This window comes from Schistocerca gregaria, chromosome 8 (genome assembly GCF_023897955.1).
Source record: "Schistocerca gregaria isolate iqSchGreg1 chromosome 8, iqSchGreg1.2, whole genome shotgun sequence".
Taxonomy (NCBI): domain Eukaryota; kingdom Metazoa; phylum Arthropoda; class Insecta; order Orthoptera; family Acrididae; genus Schistocerca; species Schistocerca gregaria.
This window is the reverse complement of record NC_064927.1, coordinates 373,647,328-373,664,684: the sequence shown is the minus strand read 5'-3', so window position 1 is coordinate 373,664,684 and position 17,357 is coordinate 373,647,328. Positions and strand designations below refer to the sequence as shown.

Genomic DNA, 17,357 nt, shown 5'->3' with positions numbered 1-17,357 from the left:
CTCCTGTATAAAATTGCTGTCCATTAAAAAAACCAGTCATATTTCAGATGTTTACCATTTGATTTTCAAACTAGCGAGAGTATTTTTGTTTTGTTTTGGGGTGCAAAAACAAAGAGTGTCGTATGCACCCATGTCAGAACTGAGAACAAAAAAGGATTTAAAAACTGACTATATGTTAAGCCCAATCTACAAAAGGAAAGACAGCTAAAAACAGGGACTTGGAGAATGGACAATAAAATGCGCCACAAAGGTCCTGAATTAGAGATTAAATGTCTTTTGCCATATTGCTACAATGAATAGAAACTAAAACTCAGTCAACAGCCCACGTGTCGTTCACTAAACTAAAATGGCCAATAAGTCAGATAGCGAACATAAATGAGAACATAAGCCGAGGGGGAAAAAAAAAAAAAAAAAAAAAAAAAAAAAAAAAAAAAAAAAAAAAAAAGGGTTGAGGGGAATGAGCACAAAATGATGGGGGAGCACCACTTAACAAATGTCGACAGCTAAGAAGACAGTGTCCAATACACAATTTAGCTAAAATGGTCTCATGGTGAGAGAGCAAAGAGGTGGTCGTCCCAGCTGCTAGCAGAGGCTCAATTGCCCGGAGCTTAATCCCATTATAGGAGAACCAGTGCTGATGCCAAAGTGACACCATCTGTCAACAGACGGCAACACAGGGACCATAAGAAGGAATGGAAGAACTAGCAGGCTGAAGTATGAGGACTGCAGCCTTGGTAGCAGCATCAGCAGCCTTGTTTCCGGTCAGACCAGGAACCCACGTAAACATCACAGTGGCTCCACCACAAGTGAGCAAGTAACAGCTGTCCTGTTCGCATTGCACAAAGGTATAGATGGTGTACAGTACACAAGGGCTCTGAGTGGTACAACGAGAGTCAGAGCACATAATGCAATTGAAAAGCCTCTGTTTCCGGATGTACTGTGCGGCCTGATACAGGGCGAAGAGCTCTGCTGCAAATACTGCGCAGTGCTCCAAAAGCCGATACTGAAAATAGTTGGTGCCAATGACGAAGGCACACCCAACACCATGGTCAGTCGAAGAGGTATCAGTGTACACAGAGCTACTATTGCAATGTTCCGTGTGAAAGTTGTGAAACTTATAGTGATATAGTGAGGCAGGGGTTGTGTCCTTCGAAAGCAAATAAAGGACAAGGTTGACACAGGCCACTGCAAAAAGCCAAAGTGGTGAAGGGTTCACATCCACTGGGAATGAGGCTGGTAGTGTGAAGTTAAGGTGCTGGAGCAAGAGGCAAAAGTGAACTCCACAAGGTAAAAAAGAAGAGGGATGCGCACCGTACTGGTGATCAAAGGAGTCATTGAAGAAGGTAGCATAGGATGGGTGGTCAGACTTGGCAGACAAACAGCATGTGAACCTGCTGAGGAGGAAGTCACAGCAGAATGACAACTGTAGTTTGGCAGCTTCTGCATACAGACTCTCAACCAGGCTAGTGTAAGAGACACCAGTGACCAAACGGATGCCACATTGGTGGACAGTACCAAGATAGTGTAAGAGGGATGGATGTGGAGAAGCATAAACATAACACTCATAGTAAAGTTTCGAATGGACAAGGGACAGGTACAAATGGAGGAGGGTGGTCTGATCTGCTCCCCAGGAAGTACCACTGAGGACAGGTAGGACACTGAGGGACCGCATACAGCGCACAGCCAGTTAAGACACGCGGGAGGACCAAGGAGGTTTCCTATCAAGCATAAGCCCCAGGAATTTTGTAGTTTCAACGAACTGAAGAGCAACATGCCTATGAAGTAAATACGAAGAAGGAAACCAATTGCACCATTAAAACTTCAAACAAATGGTTTTGTCAGGGGAAAAGTGAAAGCCACTGTCGATGTTCCACGAGCAGAGATAATCAAGACACTGCTCAAGGAGACAAGTCCATGGAGAACTGCAATAGATTGCAAAATCGTCAACTAAAAGGGAGCTGGAGATGCCTGGCAGGAGACAACGTAATAGGGTTAATGGTGATAGCAAAGAGGACGACCCTTAGGACGGAATCCTGAGGCACACCGTTTTCCTAGATAAAGGTGTCCAATAAGGCAGAGCCCCCCTACCTTGAAAACTCTGTCTTTTAAAAATTTCTGAAGGAAACGGGGGCATGTGGCCACAGGAGCCCTACATGTAGAGAAACAAAGAATATAAATCCTCCAGCGGGTGTCGTAGGCTTTCTCCAAAACGAAAAACATGGGCAAAGTCTGGCATTTCTGGGGAAAAAAAAAGACATTCATGACCTGGGTTAACAAAGTGACGGGATTGTCAACTGCAGATCGGCGTGCTTGAAATCCATACTGTGCAGTGTTTAGTACACTGCAAGACTCAAGCTACCATACCAGCCAGGCATGAATCATCCATTCCATCAACTTGCAAACACAGCTAGAGAGAGAAATGGGGTGATAACTAGAAGGAAGATGTTTGTCCTTGCCAGGCTTAAGTATGGGTAAGACAGTGGCTTCATGCCAGTGCCTGGGAAAAATGCCCTCTACTGAGACATGATAGCACATATGATGGTGGAAGTTCTTGTCCGCAAGAGAAAAGCTGTGCAACATCTGAATGTGGACATGTCCCAGCCCTGGGGCGGTCGATCAGCATGAAGTGACAGCATGATCTAGCTCTGCCATTGTAAAGGCGGCATTGTAACACTCAAGATCCTGAGAAGAGAAGCGTATCGGTCAAGCCGCATCCACTCGTTTCCTATCGAGGAAAGCAGGAGGATAGTGAGTGGAGCTCTAAATCCCCACAAAATACCAAGCCAAGGTGATGCAGATAGCAATAGGGTCCACTGTGAGTTCATCTGCTACTGTCTGGCCAGAAGTTAGGGAATGGACCTTGGTCCCAGAGACCCATCGGAAGTTGGCCGACACAATGGAAGGAGGAGTGGAATTGTTAAAAGAACCAATAAAGGAAACCCAGCTAGCTTTTCTGCTATCCCAAAGAACATGACAACACAGTTCATGCACCTGTTCATAACAAATGAAGTTTGCCATCGTAGAAAAACTGTTAAAAACACAGACAGACATCTCCATACACACATTGCATCTCTGCTCAGTCCAACAAGGGACCAGAAGATGGCAATATAAAAAGGAAGTGTGCAGAGTGCAACGTACTGCAGAGCTAAGAATAACATCTGTAAGATGTTCTACCTGATCATCACAACTGGAGAAATGTTGTTCGCAGATCACCAGGTTAAAAATTGCCGAGAAATAGGCTGTTCTCATTGTTTTTCATAAATTTATGGAGATAATCATCTTTGAAGCTTTCCCAGCCACTCCATGTAATGAAGTTGATAAATATATCCACACCACACAAGTAGTGAAGTTGGCAGCATAATGGAATGGCAACCAAATGCACTTAATGATTCATTGGTTCAAATCTATTCAGTATCTTTTTTTCTGTTGTTCAATAAGAAATACCAACATCTTGTAATTATAAAAATCATTTTTTATGGACAATGCATGTCTTCTTGTTTCTAATTACATATTAGATGCAAAATTCCTGTTTTCATTTCAAATACAAATTCTTAATTATCGATGTTTTTATAAAAGACTGTTCATGAAAAGTTGCTTAAATTAAGAAAACATAATAATTTAATTTTTAAGGCAAAAATGAGACACAAAATCCTCTTTATTTGGATGCCACAGAGGAAGATATGTATAGTAGAAACACACAAAACAATAATTTTCACAGCATAGAGCACATCATACGAATGCTGCAGTTTTACATTTGCTTTTGTACAATTACAATATGAACTAATCTGTAGAGTTCTGGAGCCAAGCTGTGGGATTTGGCCCAAAAAGTAACAAGACTGTTAAGCTGCCAGATATAATTGAACTAACGTACGCAGATTTTTCACGTGTCACTGCCGAACGATGGCCCACCTTTCTTGCTAACTCGAAGAGCCAAGGAAATACTCCATATATTTACTGAGAATAAATGAAATGGATAACAGATTGTAATATAGTACCAGATATCTTACATTTAATTGTAAAGAATGTGTTAAAAAAGAGTGCCCAACATCTTTCATCTCAGTGGTGGGATCTGTAGTGTAGTGTGAGTTATTCGTGAGAATGATATGATCCACTGAGGGTGTTCATGGCTCTTACAAATATTTTACGGAGTGGGGAAAAATGCACTTTGTGCATCCCGATCTGTGATACTGCACGTGGTGCATATGCAAGGAGCACTGTGGTGAGCGCAGCAGCACTTGCTAGCTGTGGACATTTGTGTCTTGGTGACACCTCTTGAAGGTGTCATGAACAAATCCGAGAAATTGGACATACTACAACGTAAACACTAAAAAGAAGACTGTAAATACTCGGCTCTTAAGTAAGTTCAATGTAGTCGGGCTATTGATTGATGTCTCTGAATGAATTTATGAGTTACTACTATTTGGATCAGTCTTCACAACAGATGTACATAGTAGAAACAATACAGGAGATTATAGTTTAAGAGCTGCTCTTCATTCAGCAGCTGGAAGGAGTGAGACACATTCTTAGAGCAACGACCGGCCTGGCGATGAATTGAATAGGAATATAAGTTCACGTATGGCCGTGGTAAGGAGTGTATGGACGACTGGAACAAAACGAAAATGTAACTGTATTGGAACAAGAATAGTCAAAGACAGCACACACCACACCACCCTAACAAATCCACCACACAGTCAAGTCACCCTCCCCCCCCCCCCCCCCAACACACACACACACACACACACACACACACACACACATTATATTGTACTAAGGTGCACCGACAATAAAACATTAAAGATGTTTTTAACATTTCATTTCCTTTTATTTCCATCTACATTTCTGTAACATTAATCAGATACATTTAATATTTAAAGCATTTTGCAAACTTGTAAAACCAAGATACAAGCTGAATTTTGTATGCACATGTAAGCAGGCTCTCATTCTCCAAATTGCGAATGTGATTTAGCAGGGTGGAGGGTCTTCGGAAAGATAGAAATTGAGAGATGGTTGTTACATGCGAATTAATTTGTGTACAATGATCCAGCATAGGGAAAAAGGAGGCAAGACAATGACAAGCAGCAAGGAAGGCTAAAATGTGTGATGATTGCAGAAGGTAAACAATATCTGAGTGAAACAATGACAGTATTTATTTCACACAGAATGCCACACACAGCATCTGAACCGAAACATGCCTACATTACTTAACTTAGATTTCATGTAACAAAGGTGTCGCCCCACTACAGTAAATGTATTTCATTGCCTGCAACATTTGCTCATTCAAAACTACAGTAGCTTATATACAAAATGCAGACTGCCATCCACAGTTGAAAAGCAATCCAAACAAATCTCACAGACTCAGATTTAGCAAGAGCACATGAACAAACACATCATTTTCAAAGTAATTAAATTGTTGCATAACTAAATTTACTACTACTTGTTCAGAAATTTATAATAAAACAATCATTTAAGTTTATGATGTACAAACCTCACACTCTGTTTCAATTTGGCAGGTGACAGCCCATCTGCTTGGAGAAGTTCTTCAAACCATTCTTTTGTTTCATTCTGTGGGTATACTACATCATGGCCAGGTAGTGGTAAAACAATATCATAAATTGTGAAGTCTTTCACATCACTTTCTGAAAGTATTCGCACAGAGGGTTTCTGTCTGTTGCTCGCATTGTCATCAGCAGTATCACCTAAGTGAGAAGTTTTCATAACTTCAAGCTTAGAACACACAGCACATGGAACATTAATACTTCGCATTTTCTTAATGAATTGCATAAAATTATTTATCTCACATAAGAATCAGTATCTCTATTTGAAGGATTATAGTGACTTATGTTAGAGCCTTACAGCAAGAGTAAAGAGTTGTTCTTTGTCGGATGTCCATTTTCCACAACACCTGCTCAAAATCTGTCTCTTATTAGGATAGGGAAACTACCTTACAACATATTAAAGAACTGACAACAAATACAAATTGTAGTTTACGGTACATGTACATATGACAGCAAGTCATGTTACTATTTATTAATTTATGATTTAACTGCATAGATGAAAAATCTACTCACCAACCAGTGGCTTGTGAAAACACATAAAAGTTATAGAAATGTGCAAGCCTTCTGAGCCAGTGGCTGCTCCTCCTGGCCGAAGGATCAAAAGGGGAGGAGAAGGAATGAGGGGAAAAGGATTGGGAAGGTTTCAGAATGGAAAGAGCCAGGGAAATGTCGCCCAGAACCCTGAGTCAAGAGAGACTTACCAAAATTGATGGAAAGGAAGGCTGAGTGTTGGGGGCTGCACTGGATGAGATCTGAAACCTGAGAGCTTAAAGGCGGAAGACAGTGCAATAAAGAAGACAGAGATCAATGAAAAAAGAAAAAATAAATAAATTGAAAGAGTTAATAATAGTAGATTAAGTCTTTCATGGTGATCTTTCAGTAATCTCTGCCTTGATTGTTATCCTATCTTCCACCTTTAAGCTCTCAGGCTTTTGTATTCATCTCTTGCAGGCCTCAATATATTATTTGCATTAGATTACTGCCACAAACAGAAAATGAAATTTGCCAAACTTTTTCCACTCCATTGTGGCAGATTGCTACACCAATTGGTATCCAATTATTTCAGAATGAAAACAGTCTTGGTTGAAAAGTTTTTAAATATCAATGTGTGTCACACTTTTGGGGCATCAACAGATTGTCAATAAAAACAAGAAGCCAATCAATTTGAAACAAACAGTGAAATGGGCACGGTCTTGTCTTGTATGACTACACAAGCACAATGAACTAAAAGTGACAGCACTTACTTAAATGGAGCTGGAACCCATCCATCACATAAACACACAAAATATAAAGTAGACCTCGTTAAAAAGAAGCTGCCACTACATTATCAAGAAGGTGGCATAAAAACTTCAATAACTGTCACATTACTCTGAGCATACCAGCTGACTCTGCCATAGCTGTATCAAATAGGGCCACACTTACAAAATAAACACGGTATGAGCCACATGCAGCACAATTTCCATTTGGCCCACACACAAACAAATATTATTGTGACTGCTCAAGATGCAAGCAAGACAGAGATTATAGTGACTATTATGTTACACAATTTACGAAAAGAGATGCCATGGCAGGGAGTACGATCAGTGTAAGTAACGTTTACTAAACACAAAAATTACATAAAATCAAAATATTAAGATGCATATATGCAAACCATTACAATCACATGAAACCAGAAGTACAGCAAGGTACCCCTATATAAAGCAGAAAAAAATAAGTAAAACGCAGAAATCAAGAATATTATGATACAGTGCTAAAAGTGTTTTGTATGTTGCTGGAATGATACCTTTTATTATAAGTCCACAGCATTATTTTTAACTTATGTTCATTTTGTTGTGAGGGAAAGATAGGGGATTTCAAGTGGTCTTATTAATGATCTTTTACTATACGTTATTGTTTTATGTGCCATAACTTATATTTCTTTATTTTAATGACCAAAAATAGCTCTTCAACTCTAGTTTGCAAATGCTGATGACTGCCCCTTCCCCTGACCCTGATACCTTGATGTTTGCACTTGTTGATCTTGTACACATAGGCTGTCCATCCACTTTAAAATTCAGCTATTTTACTTCATATGACTGTTTCAGTGACATTTTGACTAACTGTTTCTTCATCTCATGATTTCACCTATTTTTTCTGCTTTGCATAGGAGTACCTTAACGTACTTTAGCTTTCATTTGATTGCAATGGTTTACATATATTCATCTTAATTTATTAGATTTATGTAGTTTCTCTCTTTTGTAAATGTGCCTTATGCCAATCATGTGCGCCACCTGGGCACATTATACACAGTGTTTGCATCTTTATCTGAATAGTAATATCTGTGACTGTGCTGAATGGACATTGTGCCGTGTGCAGCACATAGGGCGATTATTTTGTAAGCATGGTCTTATTTTGTACTGCTGTGGTGGAGTCAGGTTGTGTGCTCTAACACAACACATGCAGTCGAAATTTTTCTGCCGCCTTGTTGATGATATACTGTCTGTTTTCTTTTCTTTTAACTAGGCCCAATTTACATTCTACATTTTTATCATCGATGGATTACATATCCAGTTACTTTTATGTCAGTTGCTATTACTTTTAGTTCTTTTTTACCTGGATAGTCTCACAAGATAGGACCACACTCCCTCCACTATTTCTTTGTAGCTGATTGGTTTCTTCTTTTTATCAACAATCTAATGATGTCTCAAAAGGGTGAAACAATATTAAATAATATTAGATAACTAGATAACTTTGTAACCAAGACTTGTTACCATTCTGAAATGATTTTTGCCGTCACATCTTGTAATGTCAATTGGAATCAATTTAGTTACCACACGGATTGGCAGTTCAAGCTCATGAAGTATGGTGGGAGAGTTTCAATTTACAGTGCCTTTCAGTCTGTGCCACAAAAAGTAGTCACAAGTAGTCTGATCAAATAAGGATAAATTCAGGTGCAATGCAATGACTGTTCCTGAAGTATTCAACATGAAAGCAAGATACCTATTCCGTATGCTGTGGTTGAGCCCCACCTTGCATGAACCACATGATGCCTGTCTATCCTCCAATGCTTGCTGAGTGGTGACAAAATGTTATTGTTTTAAAACTCCAATGTAATGTTCACTGCTTACTGTTTCTTGCTTGAAGAAAGGACCAATACAGCCTCTGATGCATACTGGAGCTCAAGCTGTAATTTTGGCAGAACGCAGTGGTTTCACTTCACACTAATGGATGTCTTTGTAATCTCAAAATCGCCAGTTTTCTTTATTCATACATTCATTCACACGCTGAAGTTTGATTTGTCATTAAACCATATGCAGAAAACACCAAATCCTTTATCACCAATTAATGTAAGACTCTGGTTTGCAAAGTCAGCCCTTTGCCCTACAGCATGTAAAGGTTTGACCTTGTGACTGAAAACACACACAGATTGTTTCTCAACTGCACATATCCTCAAATGCTTCAAAACAGCCTGTGATGCAGTTCTTCAGATAGATTTACTCTGATATCAGGACAAATTTAAGTTGGCCTGGTCCAACATTTCCATTAATCGTCACTCACACTGCCTGCCCGTTCAAATCTACCAGAGCACTTGTGAGTAGTTTTTGAATCGTGTAATTTTGAACATTAAGTTGTCTTTGAAAACTGCACCTTGCTGCTGTAATACTGTATTTTAACCTGCTATATTCTAGTACCAGAAACATACATTCAACAGAATTTGATTTTAGCCTTTTTATTAAAAGTGGCTGTCAGCACCCTGGGCATTGGAGTATTATTTATAGGCATTAGGTATTGCTATTACAGTGCATCTGTTAGTAGCTTTTGTAACTATTACTACAAAACTGCTCTATAATATTTTCACTGCTTTCACAATACATGTACCTTCTGTTGCATTGCATTCTTCTACCAATCTTTGTTTTCATGTTATTTAATATTAAAATCAATGAGTCCCTGGTTAGCCACCCTGCACTAGCCCAAAACATGTTTAAGTCAAAAGAGTCTAACAATGGAAAGGCCAGGCTGAAATAACACTATGTAAAGGATAGACTGCCACTCACCACAGAAGATGTGTTTAGTCACCTGACAGGCATGTTGAAAAAGGCTGCTAAAATATTGAAGGTTTTTTTGGACGAAGTCCTTTTTCAGCAGACACATATTTACACTAGCACAACTCTCAAACACATGGCCGTTGTCTCAGGGCACTGGCGACCAACAGTGACTGCATCTGACGAAGCAGCATTCTGCTTAGATGGGTTGTAGGTGTAAGGAGAAGGCATGAGGCAGATGGAGGTGGGACGGGGAGGGACAGGGGAGTAAGTGTGGGAGAAGATGTTTGTGGTGTCTGTTGGGGCATGCAGGATCTTGGTGGGGACAGGATAGAGATGTTTGGTGCAGTATCAGGAGCTATGCTCGAGGATACGAGAAGAAGGCAAAAGAACTAGTAGGGGCTCTGGTAGGTTAGAGGACATTTGTGATAGTAGAGTGGGAGCATGGAAGGGGATAGGTAGGTGGGAGATAGGGGCTAGAGAAGGTTGAAGAACAGGGTTAGGAGTTCGTACCTGAGCAATTCAGAAAAGCTGGTGGTGGTAAGAATAATCCAAATGGCACAAGCTGTGAAGCAATCAAAGTTAAGTAGTTGGGCAGCACATTCAGTAACTGGGTTGTCCAGCTGTTTCTTGGCCACAATTTGGCAGGGGCCATTCATGCACAAGACAGCTTGTTATATCCACGTAGAAAGTGTCACAGTGGTTGCAGCTTAGTTTGTAGATCACGTGGCTTCTTCACAGGTAGCCACACCTCCAATGAGCTAGGAGGTGTCTGTGAAAGGACAAGAGTAGCTGGTAGTGGGATGATGTACGGGACAGGTCTTGCATATAGGTCTACTGCAAGGATGCAAGTTATGATAGAAGGGGTAATATGCAGGAATGGAGTACTGATGAACAAGGATAATAAGTAGATTCGGTGGGCAGCGGAACACCACTGTGAGAGGGATGGGGAGTATATTCCTTGTTTGAGGCCACAATGCTAGACAGTCAAGACCCTGTCAGACAATATGATTCAGTTGCTCCAGTCCTGAGAGATACTGAGTCATGAGAGGAGTGCACCTATGTGGCTGTATAGTGGGTATGCGGGAGGTGGTAGAAGACTACAAATGCAAGGAACAAGAGATCTGTCTATCCACATGAATGGCCATCATCAAACTGGCAGAGAGACAGCTGGTCCATCCAGTTGCTGAAAATGCCACTCAACATTACATGCTTCACTTTAATGACCAATTCACAGCCCATGCCATCTGGGTTATTCCTACCCACGTCATCTTTTCTGGATTGTGTAACTTTGAACTCTTTCTATAACATGCCCTTCGTTCCCGTAAGCCCCCTGGCCTAAACCTTCATTAGTCCCGTCTTCCACCTGCCTATACCCTTTCCTGCTCCTGCTGACGTACGACATGTCTTCTATCCCGCCAATGCAACCTGTAAGCCTTTGCCCACCTCTACTTCTCTCCCCATTCTTTTTCTGTATAATCATGTCCCCAATCCATTGAGGCACTGCCTCTCGACACTGCGCTTCACTGTCCTATCCTGTTCCCACGAAGGCCTTGCATGCTATAACAGGTAGCACTAGCACCCACCCCGTCCCCCCACTCTGCTATCCCTCTCCCGTCCTACCTCATGCCTCATACTTACCCACACCATCCATCCTAGCAGATTGCTGTTTCGTCAGACTTATTTGTGTGTGTGTGTGTTTTTTCCACTACAGAAAGACAGTCGAAAAAGATTCATTATTTCAGCACTCTATTATTGTATCTATTTGAGACTGAACACCACCTTTAAATGGTGAGTAGTAATCTATCCTCCATGTTGTTGAAGTTTAGAAGAAGATGAAGTTAGAATAGAGGAGCACATTAGATGTGAGTGAAGTGGAGTAAAGGAGAGGTGAAGTCCGCATTAAAAATAAAAGAGGGGGGAAGAAAAGGAGAGGGAATTAGATGAATAAATTAAACAAGGAGTAAGACCGTATTGCTAGGTTGCAGAATCAGTTAAGTAGAACAGGAAACAATAAAATAGGACAGTGAGTACATAAGAAGCTCTACTATCTTTCATATGGGCAAACTGATGCATACATGAAACAAGAATTATGGCAAATAAAGTTTTAAGACTTTGTGATAACAATGGCGAAAGAAGAGGTACCCACAGAAACATGACTGTGAGGAAACCAATGGAAAAACTTGGTCCTTTATACAAAAATAGAACATTATTAAACATGAAGTACTAAGAAAATTCACTGTCACCATCCCATAAAATTCTGAAATACTGTGGAATCTCATTAGCACATTTAGAAAGATCACAGATTTTGAATGTCACAAGTGAGAAAACGTACAAAAATACCTAATCTGATAATGATTCAATTTTTCATTAGTAAAAATGAAGAATTAAGGGTAGCATATTTTGGGTATGCCAAACTTCCTGACAAGCTATCTCATTATTGTATAACTGAAAACGCATTTCTTCAAGAAAGTTATGTTAGTATACAAGAAGCCAAAATGTCGTAAATACAGTAACACTGTGTAATGTGTAAATACAGTAACACTGTGTGTGTGTGTGTGTGTGTGTGTGTGTGTGTGTGTGTGTGTGCGCGCACACACACACACACACACACACACACACACACACACACAAGCAGACCAAATATTTTGTGTGTGTGTGTGTGTGTGTGTGTGTGTGTGTGTGTGTGTGTGTGTGTGTGTGTGTGTTTGGTCCCAACAAACTTCCTTGCGGCACGCCTGAATTTGCTTCTACATCTGATGAAGACTCTTCATCAAAGTTAACATGTTGCATCCTCCCTATCAAGAAATGCTCAATCCCGTCACAAATGTCACTGGATCATACTTTTGACAAAAAGTGAAGATGTGGTACAGAGTCAAATGCTTTTCAGAAATATACTGCATCTACTTGACTGTCTTGATCCACAGCTTTTACTATGTCATGTGAGAACAAGGTAAGTTGGGTTTTGCATGAGCAATGTTTTTAGAATCCATGCTGGTTGGCACTGAGATCATTCTATTCTAGATACCTCATCATGTTTGAGCTCAGTATATGTTGTAAGATTCTACAGCAAATTGATGTCAAGGATATTGGACAGTAGTTTTGTGGATCATTTCTACTACTTCTCTTTTAGTCATTACTCACGTGTTCACGTTAAACCTACTTTTACATGGAAATGTCTGCACATTTTTTGAAGCATCACAGAGTTTTCACTTTCCCAATTGTTAGTACAACATAATAAAATATTTAGCCTTTCTCTACCAAATTTTCCACAACGGTTTTCTCACCTGTGAACTACAAGAGTTTTGTCTGGCAGATGGTGAAAAGTAAGAGGCCTGTTTCATCTGCATTAAAAACGTCATTGGGGCTATACTTTTCTATGATTGATGGAAGAGTATTCTTCCATGACTGAACAGTGTCAACGTTTATGCTTCCAGCCTCACACTTTTCTACACTAAATTGCGTCTGTTCTTGAACCTTACAATTCAATCATAAGTAGATAGTTAGAAATTTGCAAGACCCAACTTGAGTGCCAAATATATTCCTTTAGCACGAAACACAGTAAGATCAATTGGAATATTTGAAGCATGAGCTTGTTTTGCCAACATCAACAGCACACGTTTTCCATTTCTGGAAACTGGTCGTTGTGCACTCATCTTTGTTTGTCATTTCATCCTACCATACATGGTCCTTCAAACATTTCTGTTTGCTCACCACTGTATTTAATGTTTATGGATAAATGTTCAGTTTTCGTGTAGTATCAGCACTCTTCATGTGTCAATTTTTGTCCACTTTCTGAAAATTCTCACTAGAAATAACACTGGTGACTGAGTTACACACAATTCGGTTTGTTGTTGGGCTGCTACTGAAATATGATGTCAGAGCTACTTCCAACCTACACGAACTACTTATGCACATCATTTCTATTACAGTAAACAATCTGCAGGAATAGCTAAGTTGCAGAGGTTCAATAGTACTGTCTCCCTGCAAGTTTTCACACCCTACAGTACTGAGGAATGTACTAACAAGATTCCACTGTAAATGTTTCATTAATTTTCACAAAACATTATAAAGAAACATGAGGCTAAAATATTTTGAAATGTTCTCAAGAATAACTTACTATGTTTTCGTGCCCACTGTTAAGAGACACTTGCTGAAACATTAGAATGAAAATTCATTAACTCACAAGGAGAGGTCCTCAGCGGTGGGATCAACTTTTTAAATTCACCTATAGAGTCATGTAGGTTAAGGTCCTAAATTTCACATCCTGCAGCCTCTCTCTGGCAAACCCTCATTTGCGAATAATCGATGAAAAAAATTTAGGAAATTTCGCACGATGCTCTTCAAATTTAAAAACAACCATGTTGCCGACTGGTTGTGGAGTGTCACGGTAAGTACAGGCCTCATGTGCAAAAGGTTGTGCGTTAAAACCTCGTCATGTGCTTTGAAATTTCTTGTTTCTTTATCAAAATTACTTTGATCACTATTTTCATTCAATTAACTGATTAAATGTAATTGTTTTATTTCTAATGCTTTGTTCCATCATTTTTATGAACATAAATTTGATTATTTTTGTTTGTCTATCATACATAATATTTAAATACTGCAAAGTGCCAATGTATCGGTCAGAAAACAAAAGACTGAATAACATTTACATTACTGTGCTATTGAGTCAAAAGCATATTTTTAGTTACAAGATGCACTTTTTTTTGCATAACTTCATAAAAACATTTAAAACATTGTCGTTACACTATGGGCAAAGTAAGGCAGATGACAATTTAAACAAAATAAGGGATTGTAAAGCAAACAAAACACAAGCACAATGAGGAATGGAAATAATGAATGCAATAACATAGACAAAAATATAGGGTGATAAAACACATGAAATTAAATCGAAGTTAACACACAAAAACAATTACAATCACATTCTCATCAATTCTAAGTGGAAAAAGAATTATAGGAAGAAGAAATGTGAGCAATTTGAAAAAGTTAATACATCGAATAAAATGATAAAACGAAGGGAAATAAATAAAAAATGCATTTAACCCTATTAACTGAATAAAAATAATGATCAAACTCATTTTGATAAATTATTAAACATAAAAGATTTTAAATTGCATGAAGAGATTGATCCACAGTCTCCTGCATATGTTGCCTATACTTTAACCATTACGCTGCACAACTAGTCTACTAAATATCCCTTTATCAAAGCTAAAGAGCGGCATGTAAAATTCTGAAATTCTCCCCCCCCCCCCCCCCCCCTTTATGATTACTCGCAAATGAGTGCTCTTAAGTGTGAATGGTGGCAGGGTGAGAGACCAGGGACCTTATCCTACATCACTGAATAGATGATTTCAGAAAGTCAATCTCGTCACTGGAGATTTCCCCTTGTCAGTGTCAAATATGATTTAATAGTGATGTACCTCTACACAGGTACGTCTGCTAGTGGTTAAATGAAAATGGTTTGCATGATTAAAATAACCCTCTTCAAGTCATTGTAGCATTTGATACCCCACTTCCATCAACATAATATTTTCACATACGTGTTTCAATTTGAAAGGCAAGTAGAAGTTAAAATCATATGGTTACACAGAAGTAATATCTTGAATACATTTTTTCCCCTTATTTTCTTTCAAATATTGCTGCAATACTACTACTACAGTTAGCAATGGTAACTCTGGTTCTTTGAAACGGTATGTGAATCACTTTCTTACTTGTTTGCTGATTCGCTGTGGCATCATGGTCACCAACTTCTAGTAATTCAACTGGTTCTGCTCTCTCTTCACCCTGAAGCACCAGGTCACCTGCTATAGGCTGTAAACCAAACTTCTGCATGCGCCTTGACACAACTTTGTTCCATATAAGGCTCTGATATGAATGCAGGTACATAAGACGTGTACCGCGAGGTATCTGTCAGGTTAAAAACAATCAAAATTGATTATAATAGTAACAAAATAAATAATCATGTAAAAAGTGAATCACCTTGAATGAAACCAGAATCCATCTACAAAATCACAAAGTTAAACAGCCACTGTAATATTCAATAAAATTTTCTTAAGTTAACTGATCATGCTGCCACAATTTTAGATGTACATGCAGTCACTGTTGCAAGTGGCTTTTATCATGATGCTGTTGTAACAGTTGCTGAAACATTCTTTTAGGTACACGTTACCGGATAGCAACAAGAGGAAGGCGTATCAAGGCCTGTAAACTAGCTTTTGCAACCAGACTTTCATCCATGCATCAAGAGAAAGTTAAGCATTAGAAGAATTACAACAATCAGAGCTTCTATGAGACTTGAATTCACAATCCATTCTGGATCAGCTGAATAAATTTTGACATGTTAAAGCCCCTTCATTAAGGTAACGTAAAATTCAGAGAGAATTAACTCTGTTCTTCATGGAATCTGAAAAACATCGAACAGCACTGACATAATTTTGAACTTCCCGCTTTTCAACAAGAAACCCTCCCTACACCAAATTCATTGTATTCGTGGCCACTATTTGAAACAGTTGGCTCAATACATGAGTAAGTAACCAGTATAGTAACTGCCTTCAATTCTCACACTTACCTGAATCGCATGGATTACAAGCTGAATCCATTCAGACATTCCTACAAAACAGTATGTACCTCTTTTTACACATCAATTCCTTCTTCAGGGCTACGCTTTTCTGAAACCTGCGATCAAATGAACCTTTGTCTTCCCACATTTTACTCCTACAAAAACTTAGACGTTGTATGGCCAAACACTGTTCTGGATGCCACCACGCATGGTCCTGTTGAATGTAGTATGCCATTGCCTCCCTCCCATCTTCTGGACTGACTGACACCACCAGTTACATGGGGCACTACAGTTTAACATGGATTCCGAACCACGATGGAAGTCTGAATTTTTTCACACCAACAAACATTGCCAGAGGTGAAAGAAGTGAGAAGTGACCCATAAAACTCTAGGATTGATCAAGGAATAAGTCTTTGGATTTGTATATTTCATTCACTATAAGAACAAACCCAAACACAAAGACTGATCAGCAGCCATAACACACACACACACACACACACACACACACACACACACACACACACACACACCGGTGTTTTTACGCTCTTGGAAATAAGACCAACGAATGTATTAGGTATCTTATTACGAAGTCACTGCACATGAAACTTTAGAATATTCTAATGTATTAACAGGCATCAATGTTTTTCTTAAACATACTTCAGCTATGTAGTTTGCACTTCAAAAATCACATACAGATGCAGTCTCTGTAGACACTACTTGTGCTCTGATTGTTACACTGTTAACATGTACTGTGAAAATGGTTGACACTCCTCCCCGATTTGTAGTGAAATACGTGCACATAACACCGTTAACACATGGCGCGAGACAAGTTCTTAATGTTTTTCATAAGATTACAAGCAAAATCTGCTTTGAAGGTTTTTTTGAGGCCTAGTATTTACTGAATACGTAAAAGTACCAGATATGACATATATGGCACAATCGATAGCAATGGAGTACGATATACAACTATACTATTGGGCACTTGACCAAATCTCACTGTGGACCTGTTTTTGTTCAGCTTGAATACCTATGACATTCAAATATGAAAGTCATTAAATATATGCTAATTATCACATATTTAATCATCATTTACCTATGAAAGATGAGTGTCTTTTTGTATCCAATTACATATTGCATGTAAAATTCCAGTTTTGCTTGCAAATATAAATTGTTAATTACCAACAATTTATAAAATACTGTTAAAGATTGTTTAAGTTA

At 39.0% G+C, this 17,357-nt stretch overlaps 1 protein-coding gene across 1 annotated transcript in view; it reads right to left on the bottom strand.

Annotated features, from left to right (window-relative positions):
* The window catches only part of LOC126285200 (uncharacterized), a 111,664-nt gene that overhangs the window by 29,664 nt on the left and 64,643 nt on the right, over positions 1-17,357 (bottom strand). The window contains exons 8-9 of the mRNA XM_049984506.1: positions 15,292-15,487; positions 5,486-5,696 (exon numbers count right to left, since the gene is read on the bottom strand). Coding sequence (XP_049840463.1) covers positions 5,486-5,696; positions 15,292-15,487 — 407 coding nt within the window. The remainder of the gene's footprint in view (positions 1-5,485; positions 5,697-15,291; positions 15,488-17,357) is intronic.